The sequence below is a fragment of the Athene noctua genome, chromosome 8 (assembly GCF_965140245.1).
Source record: "Athene noctua chromosome 8, bAthNoc1.hap1.1, whole genome shotgun sequence".
Lineage (NCBI taxonomy): Eukaryota > Metazoa > Chordata > Aves > Strigiformes > Strigidae > Athene > Athene noctua.
In genome coordinates, this window is record NC_134044.1 from 15781880 (window position 1) to 15804718 (window position 22839).

At 36.6% G+C, this 22839-nt stretch overlaps 1 protein-coding gene across 4 annotated transcripts in view; it reads left to right on the top strand.

Annotated features, from left to right (window-relative positions):
- Positions 1–22839, top strand: part of ATP13A3 (ATPase 13A3) — a 61956-nt gene that overhangs the window by 34373 nt on the left and 4744 nt on the right. For 3 of the 4 annotated variants that reach the window (XM_074911654.1, XM_074911653.1, XM_074911655.1), the window contains exons 11-33: positions 192–323; positions 1332–1511; positions 4389–4546; positions 5202–5390; positions 6319–6380; positions 6961–7111; positions 7544–7660; positions 8670–8687; positions 8779–8932; positions 9019–9139; positions 10329–10453; positions 11371–11549; positions 11999–12121; positions 12205–12284; positions 12950–12992; positions 13090–13199; positions 14026–14122; positions 14971–15043; positions 15865–16042; positions 16708–16895; positions 17351–17439; positions 17668–17748; positions 21595–21684. In XM_074911654.1, coding sequence (XP_074767755.1) covers positions 192–323; positions 1332–1511; positions 4389–4546; positions 5202–5390; positions 6319–6380; positions 6961–7111; positions 7544–7660; positions 8670–8687; positions 8779–8932; positions 9019–9139; positions 10329–10453; positions 11371–11549; positions 11999–12121; positions 12205–12284; positions 12950–12992; positions 13090–13199; positions 14026–14122; positions 14971–15043; positions 15865–16042; positions 16708–16895; positions 17351–17439; positions 17668–17748; positions 21595–21684 — 2738 coding nt within the window. The remainder of the gene's footprint in view (positions 1–191; positions 324–1331; positions 1512–4388; positions 4547–5201; positions 5391–6318; positions 6381–6960; positions 7112–7543; positions 7661–8669; positions 8688–8778; positions 8933–9018; positions 9140–10328; positions 10454–11370; positions 11550–11998; positions 12122–12204; positions 12285–12949; positions 12993–13089; positions 13200–14025; positions 14123–14970; positions 15044–15864; positions 16043–16707; positions 16896–17350; positions 17440–17667; positions 17749–21594; positions 21685–22839) is intronic. The other variant, XM_074911656.1, reaches the window with a different exon arrangement.

Sequence of the window (22839 nt, forward strand, 5' to 3'; positions counted from 1 at the left end):
TTAATCTATGATGGAATTGGGTTTATCAGTGGCTTTTTCCATATCTTTTCAAAAACTCTTCATAATAATGCCATTAATGAAATGGAATATATCTGAATTGTCACCACCTGAATCTTGGCCAAGAGGATCTCTGTCAGGTTTTGTAGATGATGGATATTTTCAGGTAAACTTTTTTGTGTTTTAATACTCAGAAATAGAAGAAATCCTTTCCACCGACCTTGTGCCTGGAGATATCATGTTGATTCCATCTAATGGGACAATTATGCCCTGTGATGCGGTACTTCTCAGTGGTACTTGCATTGTAAATGAAAGTATGTTAACAGGTAAAGTAAACTTGACACAGTTTTGGGTGGCTAAGCCTATTAGTTTATACCTGTGTGCATGCTTAACTTGCAGTATGTTCTAGCAGAAGTGGATATGTTTATTTTTTTTGAAATGTGTATGTTTTTGCAATGACACATGCTCCTAAGTACTTAAGCAGAACACAAGTACGTATCTGCAACAACTAACTGGTACTGCTTGGCAACTCTAAAAATGAGTGATGGTTTCTTGCTGAAAAGTTTTCTTGATAGTTTGTCTTCCTGCCTCTTGACTTGGTGTTCTCAGTGCAGACTGAGTTCTGCAATATGTTTCTCCAGAAATTTTTTGCCCAAACTTGTTAGCTGCTCCCAAGAATGAAGGTAGTGAGTAGAATGTGCTGCTTTATTTAAGAACATAAATTACTATTTCAAGTTATGCCTGTATACGCTGAAACTGGAGACCTGATGTATTTGAAGGATAGTTTCAGTGAATAGGATGGACTTTTTGTTATTCCTAGGATAATCTGTCCAAACTGGCAGCATTTAGAAAATAGTAGTTCAACAATTGTGTGTTTTATCATGTTCAATTCTTTGAATATACTTAAGCTTCCAGCTGTTGCTAGTAAATGATAAAAATTGATTGCAGTGTACTCAGTCACCAAAGGAGCTGAAGATAGTTTTCTTCATCTTCTAGTTTTTCTGAGTAAAGGTGGATGATGCCTCAGAGCAGGAGAAGGAAGCTTGTTCTGTTTTCTTTCAATAACTGTATTTTACACCTATCTGATTTGAAGTAAGAGGCATAAAGTCTGTATTGGTGAATAACAAACAGAATTAAATAGGATTTGGATAATGAATCTGGTGAGCTGAGGCTAATAGGTGAGAGACTGCCTTATAACATGGTGAAAGGAAGGTGACTTCTTCCATGTCTGCTTCTGTGCTGATGAAGTGAGATTATGTTGTTCTACTTGAAGTTGTGAAGGAAAAATGCCTGTTCTTACTTGATCTTGCTTAGACACTCTTTTTGCTTTTAAGGTGAAAGTGTTCCTGTCACAAAGATAAATCTACCAAATCCTTCAGAATATCCAAAAGCAATGGGAGATGAAATATACAGTCCAGAAGTGCATAAACGGCATACTTTGTTCTGTGGAACCAATGTCATTCAAACCCGTTTTTATACTGGAGAATTGGTCAAAGCTCTAGTAGTGAGAACAGGTATTGATTGTTATCACTTGTTAATGACTACTTGCTTTTGTAGGTGTATGTCAACTGATACTTTGGAGTATTGTGTTGAATGTTGCTAAGCTTGAATAAATGAGTATGCCCCCAATAATTTGATAAATGTCTTACAACAGTAATAGAACCAGATGATGGCCTGGAGAGTATCAACTGGCAAAAAAGAAAGTGAATTAGTCTTTATCATAATTTTAAAACTTACCTGAATGCATTTTCAGGTCCTTTAGATGTCTTTTATGGTTTGTTGGTTGAACTACATATGCCTCTTTGAAAAGGTTTGTCATACTATTGAATTGCATGGGTAGTGGGAAATGGCTTATTTTAGTGGAGGCACTGGCAATGTCAAATGTTTTTCTTTGTCCATAGTTTTGTCAAAGCACATAACATTTGCTTAAAAAATGTGTTCAATCTAGCCTTTTCTATGGAAGTGCTTATTCATACTAGTATGTTAAGTTTGGTTGTAGATAATACAGATGTTCTATTAAAAACAATTGCACAGACTAAAGTAGTTGCAGGATTCTGCTTTGTAAGGATGGTCTTAAGAAAACTACCACAAATAGATGAATGTAAGCTATAATCCAAGCTCCAGTAGAATTGGATAGAATAAATTTGACTACATTGACTAGAATACTACTTAAAGCAAGTTTTCTTACAAGTAACTTCATCCTAATAAACCTCTTCTTTCTCTGGTGTCTTCTCTTCACCTTCTTTTAGTCTGTTTTAGCAGTAAATGTTCTGATTTTTTAATTAAATTCATTAATGTCTTTCTAGAGGCTTTTATTTGTATTTTTTCAAAGAAGAGTATTTTCCTTCTCTTGAACACACCTCCCCTTTAATAATATCCATCTCAACTTCTGTTGTTTCTTAAATAAGAGGTTTTATGTGCCCAGCCTGAGGTGTATGTACACATAGGAGTTCCAAAACAGCAATAGAAAAGAACTGCTGAAGACTTACTTCTACTCTGCAAGAAGGGTAATGCTTTTTTTTGTCCGAAGTCTGAAACCAGGGTTTGGAACTCTTGCAAGGAGAATTGCAATTGCTTCCAACACAGAGTCCTACTGCCCTGAAGTAATTTTTTTATCTACTCTTTGCACATGACAGGTCAGAGTTAGCTCCTAAGTTGTAAACAAGATGAATTTAGCTCTGTGGACCTTGTTCAGATTTTACATATGGACAAGTACACTTTTCCTGCTACGACTGTAACACATGTAGAGAGGAGTAAAGGGATATAAAATCCTCTCTGTTCTGTCTGGTTTACCGGGATGGCTTTTAGGCAAGTAGGTAATTTCCCACTCCAGAGAACTGGATAGATGTCACAGCACTTGTAGCTTCTCTCTCCGAAGATATCTGATAGTAAGAACTAAAGGGGTGCCACAAAATTGAAGATACTAGCAAATTTAGTCCTTAAAATAATTCTAGGAGAGCAGAACTCCGTATGGTTGTGTGCAAAGACATGTAGTCTTCATCTTGTCATACATTGGGGTATGGTTGATCTGCTGGGACTGTACTCGCAATACTCCTCAGAGTTAAATCTTTAATATGAAATATTTGAGGTTACAGCTGAAATATGCATAAAATACTGATGAAATAAATATATTCTCTTTTTTTTCCTGCTGAAATTCAGTTTATGGATATGTTAGTGCATATGTCATTGTGGTTCCTATTGTAATTGTAAAGAATTCAAAACTGGTAATTTTTTTTAGAGGATAGAAATGTTCACTGAAGCTATCTGCGTGTCCAGCGTGTTCTTAAGACGTCACATGAGGTTTTCATTTATTGTTTTACCCTAGTGTGTTCTAGCCTATGCAGCTACAGAACATTCTGCAAAACCATTTAAAAAAATCAAAATTAGTTCTGATTTTTTTTCTTTTTGACTGCTGTTGCAAATTACAAAGCATTCATGACTAAATACTCAAGTACATACTGACATGGTGAACTTCTCTAAACAGGCCCATGGTTTGTATTTTGCAGTAGCACATTCAAAGCCTGGAGGCTTCACGCCTCGTTTCTCTTGCTGTGAACTCATCTTCTTCAAGACTGATGCAATAGCTGCTTTGTTCTGACAGAACCTTGTATGCCAGATACCAGTGTGGAGGGCTTAGTCTTTGCTGTGATGGCTTGCAGACTGAGAAGCTGCCAAGCAGCTGTCCCTAATGCCAGCAGACCTAACATTGATAACGAGGTTGTAGTAGCAGACTTTGAAGTCTAAGCAGGTAAAAAATGTTTTGGACATACAAAATTGAGCACTGGTGTTGGCCTCTTCCCATGTTGAAGCAAAGTTTCAAGGCAGATCTAAAGTTATCTATTGACTGACTTGAGACCCTTAGAAGTCTAGTGTCCTAATTTAGGTGCAAAATGAGATCAAGGGATGGGTTTCACCAAAAGGTAGATGATTCTGTACTGCAGTTGTTTCTGAATCTTTCTTTCTGGCTGTCAAGCTTACAGAGACTTTCCATTTAAGTGCTTACAGTTGGAATCTATGGAGAAGTTATTTTCTTTTTGCAAGGCCTGGCTTAATTAGAGAACTGATAAATATACCCACTAGCTCTGCACTCTGAGGGACAAAATGCAGTACAACAAACTCTTCCAATCCAAACCATTTGAGGGTTTACTGCTGCTGTAGAAGAGGGGTTCATTTGCATCAGCTGCATGTCCTTGCCATAAAAGTACTTAGTATAATGTGCATGTACAATTTTGAAGCACCTTAATTATAGTATTGCAAAACATCTATTACTGTATATTGAGAAACACTCCTAATGAAATGAGTAGCTTAAGGGTTTCATTGAGGTTTTTAATATATTTGAATAGCTTTGCTCTTGTTTGTACTTTTAATAACTTACTACTTCTTTTTTCTAGGCTTTAGTACTGCTAAAGGACAGCTTGTTCGTTCCATACTCTATCCAAAGCCAACTGATTTTAAACTCTACAGAGATGCCTATTTGTTTCTTCTGTCTCTGGTGGTGGTGGCAGGCATTGGATTTCTTTACACGGTTGTCAATAGCATCTTAAATGAGGTATGTTTTAATTTCTGGTCCAGAAACATCTTATTTTAGAAAAGGGTTGATGATGATTTCTGACATACGTCAGATGGTGAGAAGTAATTTGATTTTTAAGTGAAAATTGGTTTGCTTTATTTTGTATCAATGGAATGAGAGAGACAAGCTGAGAACAAAATTCAGCAGAGAAGCAGAATTCGGATATATTACAGTGAAGTTTGAGTTTACCTCAATTTCTATTGACCCAATTACTGGAATTTTATTTCTATTATATGTAAGATTACCATCTAACTGATAACCAGTTGGAAGAAACAGAATATAGCACATCTAAAGTATGCTGCAGGCAAAAAAGTTCTTAGCAGGAAATTGGTCACTGAAAACTAATTTTTTTTTCTCAGAATTTTGCATTATTCAGTTACTGTTCTAAAGTAATGTATTTGCAAGGGAAGAAGTGAAAACTTGAAGTTACAGGTGGTGGATGATTTAAGACTGGATTATCATGGTTGCTGATGGTGGGTGAAGATTGTGCTAGGTTTCCGGGCAATCCAGAACATGCTCTGCTGGGGAAAGCAATGTGTGGATTTGCCTTTGGTAACAATGATGTAACATTTCAGTGGGGTAGTGAATCTTTAAGTGGTGAGTTCTTGATCATTAACTCTGACCTTTATTGCAGGTTCCAGCTCATACCATCATCATAGAGTCTCTTGACATTATCACTATCACGGTGCCTCCAGCGCTCCCTGCTGCCATGACTGCTGGCATTGTTTATGCACAAAGAAGGTTGAAAAAAATTGGCATTTTCTGCATCAGCCCACAAAGGATAAATATATGTGGCCAGCTGAATCTTGTGTGTTTTGATAAGGTTAGGTGAATTTTGAAACTTTATGTTGCCACCTGGAGAGGCACTGTTATACGTGGGAATTTGTATAGACTAGCAACTACAGGAAAATTCATTACTCTAGTGTAAGTTAGAAAGTTTTTGTCCTGTTAGCTTCCAGGTATTCAGTGTTTACCACCTGTTAACTCACTTGATTTAGTCTGTTCTAAAAAGCTGTTATAATGCAGAGCGGCTTTCTTATCTCGAGATTCCCAAGTCCTAACTTACTACTGGCACCTCAGAAATGTGAGAGTTGGGGTCTATTAAGAGTTTTATTTAGTACACAGGCTTCTGGAAAATTGAGGTGTGTAGTCAGACTTGTTTCTCACTTCCATATATTTCAATGAAAAGCCAAACCAGCATATTCTGTTGTTATTTCTTAACAGAAACTTGAGTGGAAGACAGTAATGCTGGTGGCCAGAATCCTTTTCTTTTAGCTAATTCTTAGCTAAAATTTATTTTCTTCCTTAGATTTGTATTTAAGATCTTAAGTATCCACTCGAAATATATTCTTCCCTTTGTAAATGTATTCCAGTTACTGTTTTAGCATGTAAGAAAGTAGTACTAAGGATTTAGTACCTATTTTCTGTTGCCTCCAACCTCTGAATATAGAGATGTTGAGCCATCATATTTGAATTTTAAGGGTCTGTTTCATTTGCTCTGTCTCCAAGGAGGGACATGATTGCTTTGGATGTTTTTTTAAGTTATTTAACAGAGCTGAAACTTAGTTACTAGCAAAAAGCAATGGAGATACTGTATTTCCTGTGCTGAAGTATTGATTTTTAAGTGAAAACAAGATAAAATATATTGTTCAGGGGTGATTTGGTTAATTAGCTGTTAATTTTTACTTTACCTGAGGATAACTTGCTTCTGAAGGCTTTTTCTTGCCATTTCCCTTGTTGCTTTTTTTCAGACTGGCACACTTACTGAGGATGGCTTGGATCTTTGGGGAATTCAACGGGTGGAAAATGCGTGGTAAGGATAAGCTCAGAACTGATAGCAAATATGATACTTAGTTGTGCCTTAACAGCTTCAGCAGAATAGAGTAGAAAATTCAATGTGAGCTCATATGTGTTTTGCATTTCTGTAATGAGCTGTAAGAATGCAACTCAAAATATGGTTTAGGTATAAGGAATGGTATAGCTGACTTAGGAGGCCGAGGTGGAATTTAATTTGTTGAATTGTAAGACCTTGTTAGGTTCATACTGCAGAAAAGATGCAGTTAAAAGATAGCATGTTTCCTTAATCCTGTCCTCCTAAGTGATGACTTTTTGGGCTGCTAAAATGAATTAGGTTAGCTAATGACAGTGGTAACACACCTCTGTATGAGGAATCAAACTAGATGGTGAATTAACAAAGTTTTTGAAGGAGACAGATTTTGTGACTGTTTCTGAAGATTCCAGCCCAGAGCTTTAATCTGTTTACTGTGGTGTGCAAAAATAGAAGTGAAGAGACTTGTGCAGTCAATTTTCTTCTGTTAATCTAAACAAACCTTTTGAATTGGCTCATAATAAATAATTATAGTGCTAAGTATATTATTACTTCATTGTTTTAGTTTCCTTTTGCCGGAAGAGAGGGCTTGCAGTGAGAACTTGCTGAAGTCTGAGTTTGTTGCTTGCATGGCAACTTGTCATTCCCTTACAAAAATTGAGGGGGTACTTTCTGGGGATCCGCTTGACTTGAAGATGTTTGAAGCAATAGGATGGGTAAGTGTCTGCTTGTTTCAAGAGAAGTAACATTTTTAACATGAGTAATCAGAAATTTCCGATGCTGTTACATACAAGATAAGCCATTATATGCTGTTTCAAGCTGTAACTGAAGCAGTGGGCTTTTGACAGTGCTTGTGTGTCAAAGGAAGTTTTAATATCTGTGCAACAATTCATAGAACTGAGAGAATCTGAAGAGCTAATTTACTACTTTGATGTGTGTGGCAAAGTTTCGATGCATACAATAAACATGTAAAATAGCTAAGTGGATCTTAACTGCTAAATTAAGACAATTAATTCTCACAGGAAATCTTGTTTAGAAAGATCATTCCACCTTGGGCTGACTTCCAAGCCCGTTTTTTTCCTGAAAATTACATTATGAGAAAATCAAAGTTAATGAATGTATCAATTAGTTGATTATTTTTAATACAGATTTTAGAAGAAGCAACTGAAGAGGAAACAGCCCTTCATAATCGAATCATGCCGACAGTGGTTCGACCTTCAAAACAACTTTTCCCAGAATCCAAGCAAGCAACAAATCAAGAAATGGTATAAAAATTCAAAGCAATTGTGTTAAACAAATGCATTTTACAAATTGCAATGTGGTTCTGGCTGATATAATTCAAACAGGATCAAAACTGTGTGGTTTTTGATGGCAAAGATAGAGAAGACATGTTTATAGTGTTGTATATGCCACTTTCAGGGTGAGCGGACTGATTGTCAGCTTTATTACTGGTTATAAAGTGCTGTGATGCTTTCGGAGCTTACGCGTGTTTACTATTAATATCATTACCAAATTCTTAGTGTGCTAATGAAGTGGTTAGGTGTGCTCACCTTGCAGTTTCAGTTAAAACAATCATTTGTTAATGTCACAGCAGGGCACAGTATTTTTGTCACCATTGTACCTTAGAGATGTATGCTTTAATTAAGTGCTGAGTTAAAAATAAAATATACTTTGCAGATTTAAAATTTTCTTCTACCTGTATTTTGAAGTATTTTTTAATACTTCAGAGGGGAAATTTAAGCATGTGACTATATTCAGATTATCGCAGAGCAAGGTAGTGGGAGGGTATAGCAAGTTGATTCCTCTGTATGAGTCTTATTCTATAGCAGATGGAAGCATCGTTTTTTGTTCAGAACTCGGTGTACATGCATAACAGTAATTACTGTGCAGTAGCTGATGTGAGCATTTTTGAAAATTATTACATTATTTTTGGGGGGATATACTTAATCATGACCTCATTCTAAAATACCGTAGTACTTTCATCATTTACATAGGCTAAACAGACACAGGTTGGACTGTGAAAGGTAAAAGTCTTGCAAACCCTAATCAAGAATTCAAGCTCTAAAGTTCTACTATGTCTCACTTAAAGTAAAGGATACTAAAGAGACACAGTATATTCATATTCAACTTTTATGAAATCCATTGCAAATACAATGTAACTTTATATTGAGAGTGCTGTGTAGATTCATTTACTGATTTATGTTGAAATAGTCTGTAGCTGAAAAAAACCTTAACATTTAATATTTACAGTAAATGTATTTTTTCTTTTTTTAGGAATTGTTTGAGCTTTCGGTAAGTTTGTTTTTTTCAGTTAATCATGTCCATTTTTTCTATAGCGTATGTGGATGTAACTGTTTCCTTCCTTCCCTCCTCTATGACACAGACCAGTTATGAGATTGGAATTGTGCGCCAGTTTCCATTTTCTTCAGTTTTGCAGCGTATGTGTGTAATAGCAAGAGTTCTAGGGGAGAAGAGAATGGATGCTTATATGAAAGGTGCTCCTGAAGTGATTGCCAGCTTGTGTAAGCAGGAAACAGGTAAAGGAACAAACTATTTTTATTTCTTGTGTAGCTCAGCAGTAATATGGATAATATTAATAACTCTAAACTTGACTTTTTTAAAGTTCCCGTTGACTTTGAGTGTGTCCTGGAAGAATATACTAAGCAGGGCTTCCGAGTTATTGCTCTTGCTCACAGAAAATTGGAGTCTAAGCTTACATGGCACAAAGTCCAGACTATTAATAGGTAAGAGTGACTTTGCTTTTTTAATGAGTAACAGGCTTTAGAAGCTGCATGCTTTGGATTAATTATATAATGTTTACTTTTGTTTAAATTGATTCCCACTCTTCAGCTTTCTTCTGTCTTATCATATGTATTTCTGTGCATTCTTTTTGTATCCTGGACAATTCATAGAGATTTAAGATAAATAAGTTTTTCTGCAGTAATGTGAATTCTGAGGAACATTTTTAAGCTTGAAATGAACGTAATACTAATTTTTTGTGGTGCTAACATGGCAGAAAAACCTCATCTGTTTCTTTGTTACCTGAACATACTTATATCATCTGTGTCTATTAAAGACAATGGCATGTAGTGGAAACCCTCTTGTGCATGTTTGATTTAGTTTCTTGATCTGCTGTAGGTAGTGAGTCCATTTTTTCATTGCAAGGCTTATCAGAAAGACTTGGAAGGTAGAAAGGTTTCTTCCTTCAAAGAGTAGTATTTCCTGTTAATTATTTTTTAACTGGTTCTAGTTTTGTGGATAATTCTACCTTTTCCATAGTGTTTGGAAGTGTAGTATCACTATGAAAATGACAGCTTTGACTTTGTTCTGTCAGTTCTGTGTATGAGATGAACTTTTTTGCAAAGTAGTACAAAGCAAAGAAATGGGTTTTCCAATTTAAGGTGTGAAAATCTGCAGTAGCAGTAAAACACCCAAGACCTGTAAACATAACTGACTTGCATGTTAACCAAAGTTAATTAGTCGCTTCACTTAATTAGCTAATGTCTATTAATCTTACTAGCCTTGATAACATAATTTGGTAGCTTGTGTATTAAGGTGCATCTGATTTGGAAATTAGAGATAGATGTGCATTCTAAAGAAATCTTAAATTCTGACTGTGAATGCAGTTAGCTTTGGAGCACTTTTTCTAGCAATAATCTTTTTGAGAATGTAATTTATTTTAGAAAGACTTCTTCTGGAACAAACTAAAAATTGTGCTTGAGGAAACAAGGTTTCTCATACTGTTTTTCAGTTAAATCAAGGGAAATAAGTATAAATGTGAATGATTATATTTATCAGGTCACTTTTTATAAAGCAGATTTTCATGGTTAAAAATAAACATTTCTCTTTGATAAACAGAAAACCAGGCTCTTTAAGCTACATCTAATAATTGTAATTATTGTAATGTTCTCTTCCTTGCCTCCTTTTCTACAGAGATGCTATTGAAAGCAACATGGATTTTATGGGGTTAATTATAATGCAAAACAAGCTAAAGCAAGAAACCCCTGCTGTACTTGAAGATTTGCATAAAGCCAACATTCGCACTGTCATGGTTACAGGTTAGCATATAAACATTCATACTCAAAAGGGAAAAATCCATCTCTTTGGTCTTATAGTGTATGAAGTCAAATTTTAGTGTCAATAGGCTGACATTACACTGTAATTATCGCAAGAAGGAAGTTTGGAAACTTTTGTGAGAATATTCAGACACTGGTCTTTCTTTTTGAGTGAAAGTTGCTTTGGCAAGTCAGAGATCAGAAGCTAGTATAGGGATTATTTCTACTTCATAGCTTCCTCTTCCTAGCTCCATGCACAAGTTAATTTATACTGAATCGAAGGATGAAAAACCTTAGAGGTCTTCCAGATCAGCCTAGGTTGAAAGTCCTCATCTAATCTTATGGCTGACCCTGCTTTGAGCAGGATAACCTCCTGAGAGTCCCTACAATTTTGATTTATATTATGAGAAATCACTTTGGAGGTTGAATTTTTGTAAGAATGACTTATGTCCCCATAAGCAGGCTAGGTATCTGTGCTCGGTGTTTTCCTGGCAATATGTGTGTGCATTTTAAATCACAGGTATTGGGTGATTCCAAATGCAACTTTGGAATAACATTTGGGTAGGCTAGCAATGCAACTCAGTGTTTGCATGTTCTGTGACCGAATTTAAAAAGTGGTATTTTAAATGGCTGCATGTTTTCTGCTTGATTTTCAATAAGATTTTGTCCGTAAGAGATCTTTACGGCTGAAAGAAGCATACAAAGTTCTTGGTGATGTTAGCGCAGGGGAGGGGCTTAACAGGCTAGGCTTTGAATTTTGTCTTTAGGCTTGGTTTGCCCTAAGGTTATCACTGGTACATTAGGCAGTCCTCCTCCTAGTTTAAAACTGGCTTTCTTAGCTTTTTCTCTTATGTGAAATATCAGTATATGCTATTGATACTTTTCTAACTGAAACCTTTTTAAATGCAATTGTTTAACAGGGGATAACATGTTAACTGCTATCTCTGTGGCCAGAGATTGTGGAATGATTCTACCTCAGGATAAGGTCATTATTGCTGAAGCACTACCTCCAAAGGATGGGCAGGCTGCCAGGATCAACTGGCATTATGCAGATACCCTCGCAAAATGCACTAGTTCATCACCAGCCATAAACTCAGAGGTAATATGGGCATTATTATGCTCTTAGAGTGTAAGCAGTTAGTTTTACTGTTGGGTGTCTTACTCTGTTAAAAAGCAAATCTGCTATTAAGCGTCAAATCAAAATTGATATACTAGTTAACTTTCAGATCTTAAAATACCAAACAACAGTAAAACAGCTGGGGAAGCTAGTTTTTCAGCTGATATAACATTTGACATGTTAATTGTGCAGGATATGTTTTTTTTCACATTTCATTATATTTAGACAGCTCTAGCTGCTTGTAATTGAAACATTAAACCCCATTTTCTTACTAATAAGTATTTTCATTGTATGAAGGGTTTTTTTAGTAACACTGTCAGAAACTTCTTCTGCTGGGGAATCTCTAGGAATAGCCCTGTGAGTATTAGTTTGAAATTACAAGGCATCTGTGTAAATACACTACAGCTAGAGTATTAAACTATTTTTGATAGGATATTCCAGTTAAATTGGTCCATGAAAGCCTTGAGGATCTCCAGATGACCAAATACCATTTTGCAATGAATGGAAAGTCATTTGCAGTGATTTTGGAGCATTTTCAGGACCTGGTACCCAAGGTGAGCGTTTTACTTGAGTATGAACACTTTTAATGGTGAACAGACTTTTCCCTGTGAGCGTTAAGAAATCTTCTGTCTTCCAGCTTGTGTTACATGGCACTGTGTTTGCTCGCATGGCGCCTGATCAGAAAACTCAGTTGGTGGAAGCTTTACAAAATGTAGAGTAAGTATTTGCTTAAGCACAGAAAGTGGGAGGGTCGACAGTGTTTGGTGTGATAGGAGGAAGAAATTATGTATGGTGCTAGCTGTTTTGCCAGGTGAAAAAGGCTGGGCTAATATAATTTCCTTAAGTTGGCAAATCAGCCTATTAGCTGAGCAGGAATGAGAGTAGTACCATCTGCTGGCTAGTTGTGAAAGTTTCAGACTTTAATGAAGTTATAAATTACCAATAACTAAACTGACTAATGTATTTTATAAATCTAGTTGCTTGGCTTAAATCATCAAACGTTTTCTGTGTATTAAAGTAGTATTAACAGGATACACTGTTCACTGAGGGTCAGTATACTACTGTCTGTTGGTGTTAGGCCTTGCAACTATACAAAATACTACACAAGTCTCTGTCTAGAGCAAAGATGCTTTACACCATCTTGGGATGATAGAGGACTGATAACCATTATTGGTTTGATTGACCTGGCTAAGTCACGTTACTTCTCTGTCTATTTCCTTATATGTGTAATGGCAGCAGTAATTGCTTTCAGCATTAACGATCACTCATTATTTTGCAAACCCTGAATAAGTCAAGTAATACAGAAGTATTTAATGAAATAAGCTAAATGAACTGTGATTAGGGAATGGTCCAGAATGCTGACATCTGTTTGGTTTTTATAGTTACTATGTGGGCATGTGTGGAGATGGAGCAAATGACTGTGGCGTAAGTGTATTTTTATTTTTTATACAGAACTGTTCAGTTAAATTTTGCATCTGAAAGCAAGTTTTAAAATGTTTTCCGTTTCAATGTCAACCGACAGGCGCTGAAGAGGGCACATGGTGGTATATCTTTGTCTGAACTTGAGGCTTCTGTGGCATCACCATTCACTTCCAGGACACCTAGTATTTCCTGTGTGCCAAAGCTGATCAGGTAATGCCACTTACTGTGAACGTAAATTCGTCTGTGTAACTCTTTGCATACCCCATATTAGTATATGCTGTAGGAGGCCAGTTTGAATTAACAAGCCATACATTTTTAGTAGTTTGGTTTCTTTACTGAAGGTACTCTGAGCAAAGGCTTGCATGGCATGATTTAATATTCTGTTAAAAACCCTTTTGTCCATGTGAAGTTAATTTTTTAGAGGGTGAGTGAGCTTTTACGTAGTTAGTATTTAATTTGATGTCTTAGTGATTATGCTAGTTTCCATAAAGGCTGTGTGTAACTGCAAACAGTAAAATTAATCACATAATTGCTCAGCACCATACAAAGTAGAAAACAAATATTCTAAATAGGGTTTGACCAATTTCTGGAGTTGGAAGCTAGGTAATAATTTTGGATAAAGGTCAGCCAGAGAAAATCTAGTTAAGTCTGCATGGAACTACTGAAGTAATGCATAATCAAAAAAAATTCTCAAGTCAGCAACTCTGGTGGCTGCTTGTTCATTCAATCCATGCAGTTAACTAGTGCTTCATAGATGCTTTTGCAAGCAGACCTTCATTTTAAAACCTCTGCTGGAAAACCACATAAAGTCCAAAGAACAACAAAGTAAGGTGGTGGCTCAGTTCAGGAGGCATGCTCACAACTTCAGTATACTTGAAAGTGTACCATTCTGACCCCGTTTTCTCTGTATGTCTTCAGCCTAATGTCCCTCAAAGGGTTTGCTCATGTGTTTAATTGCAGCTAACATTTTGCTAAGCAGGATTTAACTGCTTGCACAGAAAGCTTTCTAGTTACATGATTGCATTTGTTTTGACAGGGAAGGCCGTGCTGCTTTAATAACTTCCTTCTGTGTATTTAAGTTCATGGCATTATACAGCATTATTCAGTACATCAGTGTTACTCTACTATATTCTGTAAGTATTCTGTAAGTGCTTAAGTGGTGTCAGTATAATTCAGAGATTTGAAAATTGGTAGATATTTAATATAAATTGCTGCAAGTCCTTGAGTACACAACACCTGCATTCTGAAAACTGGACTATAGAAGTGTTAGTACTTTTTGCTCTTTTTTTAACTATATAAAAAACACACCTATTTTAAAAAGGCAGTCACTAAAGCCTGTGAATAGAAAGTCTCTACAGCGGGAGACTTTTCTTAGTCCAAATAAGCATATAAATTGAAGAAAAATACAATTTCCGATTACTTAAAAACGGTCAGCATTTTAAAATAGCCTAACTTTAAATAAAGGGCAATGCATTCCTTCTATGTAAGGATTGAAAGAGAGCAACTCGCAAGTATTGAGTTAGGAGGGTGAAAAATGCAAAGCAGATTATTTCCTGCTAATATGATCAGATTCATAATATGGCATGTGTTAGAAATTCTGTATTTTAATTTGTATTCTGATTAAGTTAAACATGCAGAGTACTAAAGGACCTTTGAGATAGAAGCTTTGACAGCTGTATGACTTGATATGGTGTTTAAAGAACTGTGGGCTGAAGCTATTATTTCATTAGTTTGTAAGATTCAGTAATGTATGTTTGATTACAAACAAATCTTGAAACTGAAATGGTTTCATACCTTGATACTTCATGAATTGATCTGCGAATTATAGAGTACTCAAGACTTCTGCAGATAAAGAAAGCCAGTTTGACCGAGACTGTCTTGTTTAGAGTGAAATTAAAGAATTAATGCTATAGGAGTGTTACTGTAAGACGTTTCTTGGTGTGAAGAAATTACCAATGTTTCAGTTGTGATTTCTGTCTAGATCCTGAGCAATTTGGGAGACTTCCAGTTTCTCTTCATTGACTTGGCAATCATTTTGGTGGTTGTCTTCACTAGTAAGTATTGTGCAAGATATTGTGCTTGGCCTCTGAAGTAGTTTTTGCTTGGTTAGATTTTCTTTAGCTGCATGCTGTTTGGAGTAAACACTGTGACATACAGTTAAGATGTTATGTCTGCTACAGTATATGCATTAAAAAAACCCACGCCACTGTATACAGAGTTAGATTCATCTGAAGTTTGTGAAATGTTCTCATACGGAAACCAAGCAGGCTGTGGGCATGATTTGAGTTCTTCACAGTACAGAAACTCATAAATCTCTACTGACGTGAGGACACTGTTTTTGGACTCAAAATGGGAGTTGTTCCAACATCATCTTTCTCAAATGTTTTGAGTTCTTGCATTTTTAGTTGAATTTGTGTCCAGAAAACGTTATATTTGAAACCTGTTACCTCATGAAGTGTTTGATTCCACCTGTGAACCTAGCACTCAGTTTACTGGCTAACAGTAGAATTCCATTTTCAAGTTTAATAAAACTGCTTCTTTGGAGCGATGGCAGATGAAAACTGAGGAGATGAGCTATACGTCCTTGTGCCAGACAAAGGGAATTTGGCCAGACACTACGAATTCCTTGGGTCTCATGGCTTCTATTATTGTCCCCTGCTGTCCTGTGCTGCTGGGGGTAACCAGCCTGTAGAAGGCACTGTGGCATTATTCTAGTGCAGTATAATCTTTTCAGGGTAGTTCAACACTTGCAGTTCTAGACTATTTTTTAAAGTGGTGTCATCAGCAAGCCGTTCTAATTCCACAGAATGTGAACAGGGTAACTCTTGAAAACCATATGATGTAATGTATAATTTGTTTTTCTTTCTCACTGCAGTGAGTCTGAACCCTGCTTGGAAGGAACTTGTTGCGCGAAGGCCTCCATCGGGTCTTATCTCAGGTCCACTTCTGTGTTCCGTTTTGTCTCAGATCATCATCTGCCTTGCTTTCCAAACCTTTGGGTTTTTTTGGGTCAAACAGCAGTCCTGGTATGAGCCTTGGACAACGGAATCTGAGTAAGTGTTTCAGTGGCTCCATGCAGGTTACAGTAATGATTGTAAAGCTATAGTCAATAATTGCTCTCTTCTTTATTGACCCCCTTTGGGAACTTTGTAAATAAAGCTTCTGTACGGCAGCTTGTTAGTCTGCTGAATTTTTTGTGAAAAGCATACTGATACATAGGAGTTACCCAATGGCTGAAAGGCAAAACTGGGTCAGAGCCAGACTGCAGGGTCTGAAGACTCCTCAGGTTGGAGACAGTTGGGATCAAAATGTGAAATTAATGGTTCAGACCTATTTTAACTTTTCTATATTATAAAGTAAAACTGTTAGAGTTCCAGTAAATCAAATTAATATTTCTGAAAATGAAGAGGTGTTTTAATCTTTCTTTTTATTGCAGTATTTTCTTACCTGTCTTCAAAGTGTATCTACAGTGATAGTTTCTAAACAGTTTATGCAGTGAACTTACAAGCTGGAAACATAAGAGCTTGAAGCTCAGAATTCACAGAAATGGCTATTTCCTTGCTGCAGTTTTGAGTTACTTCTTACTACCTGTAATAGTTTTTCAAGAATAAGCTTTTTTTAATACTGTAGCAGTTTATTCTGTCATTACTTTTGTTAATAAGTAGTACTTGTTTGCATTATCTCCTTAACTCAGTGCTAAATGTTTTTTATGTTATAGTGCATGTAACTTATTGGATGCCACAAACACCAGCTCTGTACACCATGGGAATGAGACTCTTCATGATGAACATTACATTAAAAATTATGAAAACACAACTTTGTTTTTTATATCCAGTTTTCAGTACCTCATAGTGGCAATTGTCTTTTCTAAAGGAAAGCCCTTCAGACAACCATGCTACAAGAATTGTAAGTCCTTTCTTACTATGTCTGGTTCCAAGTAAAACTCCAAGTGACTCTGCACTTGTTTGTCCGTGGCTTGATTGACAGTTCTCTTGTGCCACTTTAGCAGTAAAAGTGTTGCTAGGAGAACATAGCACAATTATCCTCTGATAATCACAGATAGAAATAGGGAAGTATTAAACTGTCTGGAGAAATCTGTGTCAATAGTTGCTTTATTTGTAGAAGTATATGTGTTATATATGTTTCAGCTCCACAAGTGAGCCAGTGAGAAACTGAGTCTGGCCTTCTGTGTCTTTATGGCTATCGGCACAACTTGTATTGCCAAAATCTGCCTGGAATGGGTTTAGAGGGAGAAAAGAGGTTATTTCCAGGGAGTAACGAACTCATGATACATGGAAAAAACTGTCTAAAATTCTGATTGTGAGATGGTCCAATTAAAATGTGGTTTTCTTCTTTTACAGTTCCATTTGTTATATCTGTGATAGTTCTTTATATCTTCATTTTTTTCATCATGTTGCATCCTGTTGAATCTATTGACACATTTCTTGAGGTAAGATTCAGCACGTGTGCAGGCATCTGTACTTCCTAGGATAACTGATTGGCTGCTTTTTGGGCAAGCTTGAACCCTTTAGAGCTTTACTTTTTGCATCTTGGGGGGGGGGGGGGGGGGGGGGGGGACAACAGGGGGATGGGACGGGGCAGAATTTGTAACTGAACCTGTTTTGAATATGTGTTTACTTCATGTGTGTTGCTAACCTCTGGCAACTTTTTCTCACAGCTCGTGTGTGTGCCATATGAGTGGCGCCTAAGAATTCTCATCATTGTTATTTTCAATGCAATTGTATCCGTGCTGACAGAGGTAAGACATTCAAATAGAAAAAATACTTGTCTGTTCAGTGGTTGTTTTTTTTCAGGGTACACGTTTATCTTTTGTTTAGAAGGTCTCTTCACAGCATGCCAGTGTAAGTGGCCACTGTTTTCTTGTTAAGTCTGTATTCCTAAAAATGTCCTTGTAGGCTAGATTTAAGGTGTCAAGGTTTTCTATGTTTAAAAGCCTAATTTTAAAGCCTTTCTTATTAACTAAGAGGGGGGGAAAAGCTGAAAGACTTATATATTATTTCAACTGTTTCATGAGACAATACTCTTCATATTTATTTGCTGCATTAATTCAGTTCAGAATAACATAACATAGTAAAAGAACTATATGAAATCCTTAGAGGAGCCCATCTTCATTCAGCTGGATCATACACCTAGCTTATTGTTCAGAATAATTCAGGTCTATATACCTTGTTCATCTAATCTGATCCAAGTCCAGAAGTAGAGATGTTCATGCAGATCTTTTTTTTCCAGCCCTGAGCTTGTCCAAAGTCAATCACTCTGGATATTGACCTCTTCTGCTGTAATTCCAGAGTTAATGCGGGCAGAAACATGCCCTACCTTTCATCCAGGTATCCCTATGTTGTTTCCAAGAATCCAAGTTTGACAGACACATCTTCCAGAAGGAATCTGGATTCGAAGTCAGTCATTTATTCCTGTGGTTAGTTCTTCTCCCTGTTAAATTGATGCCTTATTTCCAACCTGAATACATTTGTGTTTTGGTTGCAGCCATTAGTCACTCTTCTTTTTCTGTAAGATGAAAAAGCCTTTCAACATTATGTGGCACTTGCACACTACAATTATCTGTTTTTAGTGTATAACATTTTCTGCAGCTTCTAGTCAGCATTTCCATTACTATGTGAGGGATTGCTATCAAAGTAACCAGAATAATGTTTGCTTGGATCATACTGTTTTGGCCTTTGAAGATTACTACAGCATTAATACTCTTTCCAGTTGACTAGTTTTCTTCCCTTTTTGTGACTTAGTAAAAATAAAATCAACCAAAGTTTTCGGGTTTTTTGATACTTTAATCAAAATTATCAAGGCTTTGCGTTCAAAATGTTCCAAATAGAATTTGCAATATATGCTATTACGTTGCTGCATATTGGAACATGTTTTTCAGTGTTTTAATATGATAGGCAATAACTTGACTTTTCCAAAACGTGGCAGTAAATACTAATTTTATGGCCTTTGCCTTGTTTTTAACAAGTTTATTCTCTCCTAAAGATCCTGTGCCTTTCTTACATTGTCCTATATTTACTCTAACCCTGCTTGTGATGTTTTCTTTTATGCCCTTTAATTCTTTAATTTTTTTTGTACTACTAAACTCTTAATAGCTTTCTTTTTTGCCTACTTTTATTAAAAGATAAATTTGATGTATATTGCTGTCTTTGCTACTGAAACAAAATGTTCTGACGCTGCAGAATCGTGACTTTTTTGACTTCTGATAAATATAAAACAAATCTCCTAGATAGAAATTTTTTTTCCTGTTTACTTTCTCTAGTCAGTTTTGCTGATTTTATTAATGTCTCTGGTAAATCAGCTTTTTTTAAGCACTAAAATTATTCCTTGGAATTGAGCTTTGTGTTGATACATGGAGTGTAAATAGGTGGTGGTTACAATTTTTCAGTCCAGTGATAAACGTTACTGAGAGAAACAAACTTACCTTCTGCTGAAAAATTACTTTGTTCTGCAGGTGATCTTTCTCTTATACAGTCTGGTCATGTTTCTGTTCTGGAAGTGTAAGGGCTCCCGTAGAAAGTCTGTACAGTGTGTCAATCCATGTATCGGCAAGTGCCTCTCAAGGACAGATGGTTTTCCTCTGGTTTAAATGTTCATAAGGTTCCACTCCTGGGCGTTGTTGGTTGCCACATCAATCTGTAAACTCTGAATTTCCACTAAACATAACCTATGCAATGTTATTACTGTAGAGTGTTTGCTTTCACCCAGTGTTTCAACCCCCACCCACTCTTTTTTCTATGCAGGTTTGAGTTAGCATCTTTCAACACTTTAGCCAATTAACTGTCATTACCAAAACTGGTAGGATGATGTGTCACGTTCCTTTTAAACAGACTTTCCTATTTTATCTTGTTGCCCATACTTTAGTAGTGGAATATAAGTACCTATAGAATTTAGTTTCCTTGACATTGTTTGGGACGTTCTACTTTGGCTTAAAAATCTGTTTCTTCCACTTTCACTGTTAGTTGAATGCTTTGTTTAGACAGAGAGTTGTCTTCCTGTACAGCAGATGTCCAATCCTTCGATTGTCTAGTGATCCTCAAATCCCAAACTTTGTTTTATGATCACGCTTCACCTTCTGTAACTTCAACCTTTTTTTGTTCCACCTTTCGAACTGTATTTGTCCAACTCCAGCAGTATTACTTTAGACTCCCTGAAGTTTTTTCATGTGGTGCCATCTCATTACGCCCAGTCACGGGCTATTTTATTCCTTCACTTCCAGTATAGCTCATTGCCTTTCTGTCCTCCTGTACCTGGCTGGATTTTCTGCTCATTACACAGTTACTGAGTAGCACGGGTCATATTCTGAGTATCTAGGTAGAGCTGCTGGTGGCATCTCCTTATTTCTTTTAGCAAGGTACTCTGTATGTATATCACCTAGAGTTTGTTCTGCTGAGAATAATCCCTCAGTAATTGCCTCTTAAGTGTCTCATCCTGATGAGATACTTAACGGATTGGATCTATCTTCTTTTGTCACACTTGCCAGTCTGACACTTTTGTGCCACACTACAATCATATGTAGTTTCTTCATTGCTTCTGCAGCAGGAATTGCTTCTGACTCTGGTTGTCCCAAACATGTTTTCTGAAATACTGTGTAAAGCTGCTTCTTCCATGTGGGTGCCAGACTAGGTTAACAAAGCATGCATATTCTTTCTACCAGATGATAGAAAATATTGCATAACAAAGGCAGATCCTAGCAGATGTTCCTCCTTACCCCTGTTGCCTGGTATAGACATACTTAAACCAGACTGGCTGCAAGAAATGAATGTCTAACAAGCTGAAGATTTGTTGGCAAATGCTTTATAAAAGCAATATAAAAGTTTGGTATGTCATAAAATCATAAGCATTATAAAATCAGTTACAAAAGTCTGGCTAGTCAGTTCCCCTTTCTCAATAGCAGAAGTTGGATGTTAGAAATGGAACCTGTCCAAAGAGCAGAGCTGTAGGCTCAAGGCCATGGAAGATGCAGGTTCACACCTGTGTTGCCAGATTTGTTCAGGGCTTTCCAGTCCACCCACACAGCCGTATGAGAATAACCAGATGTACTGAACATACTGTTCAACTTCTGCCCTCTTTTCCAAAATCTGGAACTGCTCCTACAGGATTCCTTCAGACCTCCCGCTGATGGCTCAGCTTTGCCACCCCACTGAAGCTTTTCTGAGAATGTTTTAAACCAGTGGCAAACTATGAACAAAGCATAGCTCCAGCATGAAGTACACCATAATGTTCAAGATGGTTTGAGGGGAAGTGGCTTTAAGCACTCATGTCTGTGGTGCTTCACAGGTTTATTGGAGTATTGAAACACATGAAGAATGTTTATTTATGTTTTTTACCTATATTGATGGGTGCAGTTTTGGTCATTGTTGCTGTTGATTTAAAGTACATGTTCATGTTCTTAAATCCCATGTGAGCACTTTAAGAATGAAACTGTTTATCACTTAAGTACTGACAAGTAATGTAAACTCTCCATTTTGCCTGGCACTGATTTAGTTATGCCTAACACACTATTTCAGGTTTTATTTGTAATGTGCACACTAACAAATGATCATTAGTTTCTTTAATTCTTCCCGCTCACTGCAATGTCTCACAGAATGTCCTCCTTGATATGATCCTTTGGAAGGTTGTGTTCAATCGAGAAAAACAAGGAGAATATCGCCTCACCATACCCCAGCCGCCTCAGGTTGGAGACTAGTATTTTGCTGTCATCATTTGAGTGCATGCAGATTAATTCAGTTTTGTCTTTTAATGATCTATAAGTGTCTGTTACCTTATCTTAAGCTTAAGAATGCTTAAATTAGGTTTCTGTAACTAGGATATTAAAAGGAAAGGCTTCTGGTTTTATATTTTTCTCCTTGTTGACACTTAAGAATTTAGCTCTGTATACAAGAACCGTGAAGCAAACACAGAGGATTGCTTTTAAGTCTTTTCTCACCTTATCTTCAGTTTGCACATTAGCAAATCTTCTTTGTGTTGTCACAAGTTAGCATGCCAGGACTGGGAATGCCTTGATTTGCTTGGAAACAGAATTGCTGATGCTGGGTCTAATCCAGTACTTTGTTGAATTAATATGGTTTAGAGTTTTAGATCATCGTCTGAGAACAGTAATTTATAGCACGTACAAACGGGAAAAAAAAAATGCAAATGAAAGTACATTATTGCTACATCAGATGTTTAGGAGACTGAAGGATTTAGCTTCTGCTTTTTAGGTGATCGTGAATCTTGGTCTGGTCTGGCCCCTCTGTCATTAATACATGAAGGAAATCTATGGGAATCTCATAAAAACTAGCTTTTTCTTTAAGCCTGTTGGCTTATTGCTTTTAGCTGGTTGTACATTTGTTCTTGCTAGAATTACAATGGTTTATTTCTCAGCACTAAATTTTATAGATGTATTCATTTCAGATTTACATTTATCCTTTTGAGACTATTCAAGAATGAATTGCTTTGTGTTCACTGAAGAATGGAAGTTGGGCTTAAGGATCATATTTGGTTCAGTTCACCAACTGATAGAAATACAGAGCATGAAGAAAACCACAGAATTAGAATATATCTCCGTTACAGTGTCAGCCCTGCAGGTGATAGGTTCTCTGTCTAGACGTGAGAGGGATCCAGTATTGAGCATGAGGAATGGTGTTTCTCTTCTCCAGATAGTTAAGTTACGTGCATTTAGGACTGGGAGAGGAAAAATAGGAAGGAAGACTTAAGTTCAATAATTTGTGTGTGTTTCAATAACTACTAGGACTTAGGTTTCACAGTGGCAGCAAGTTAAATTCTGCCACTTTTGGCTGGCTGGCTGCCTTCAGATAAACAATCCAGTCCTTAAGAAGCATTTTGAGAT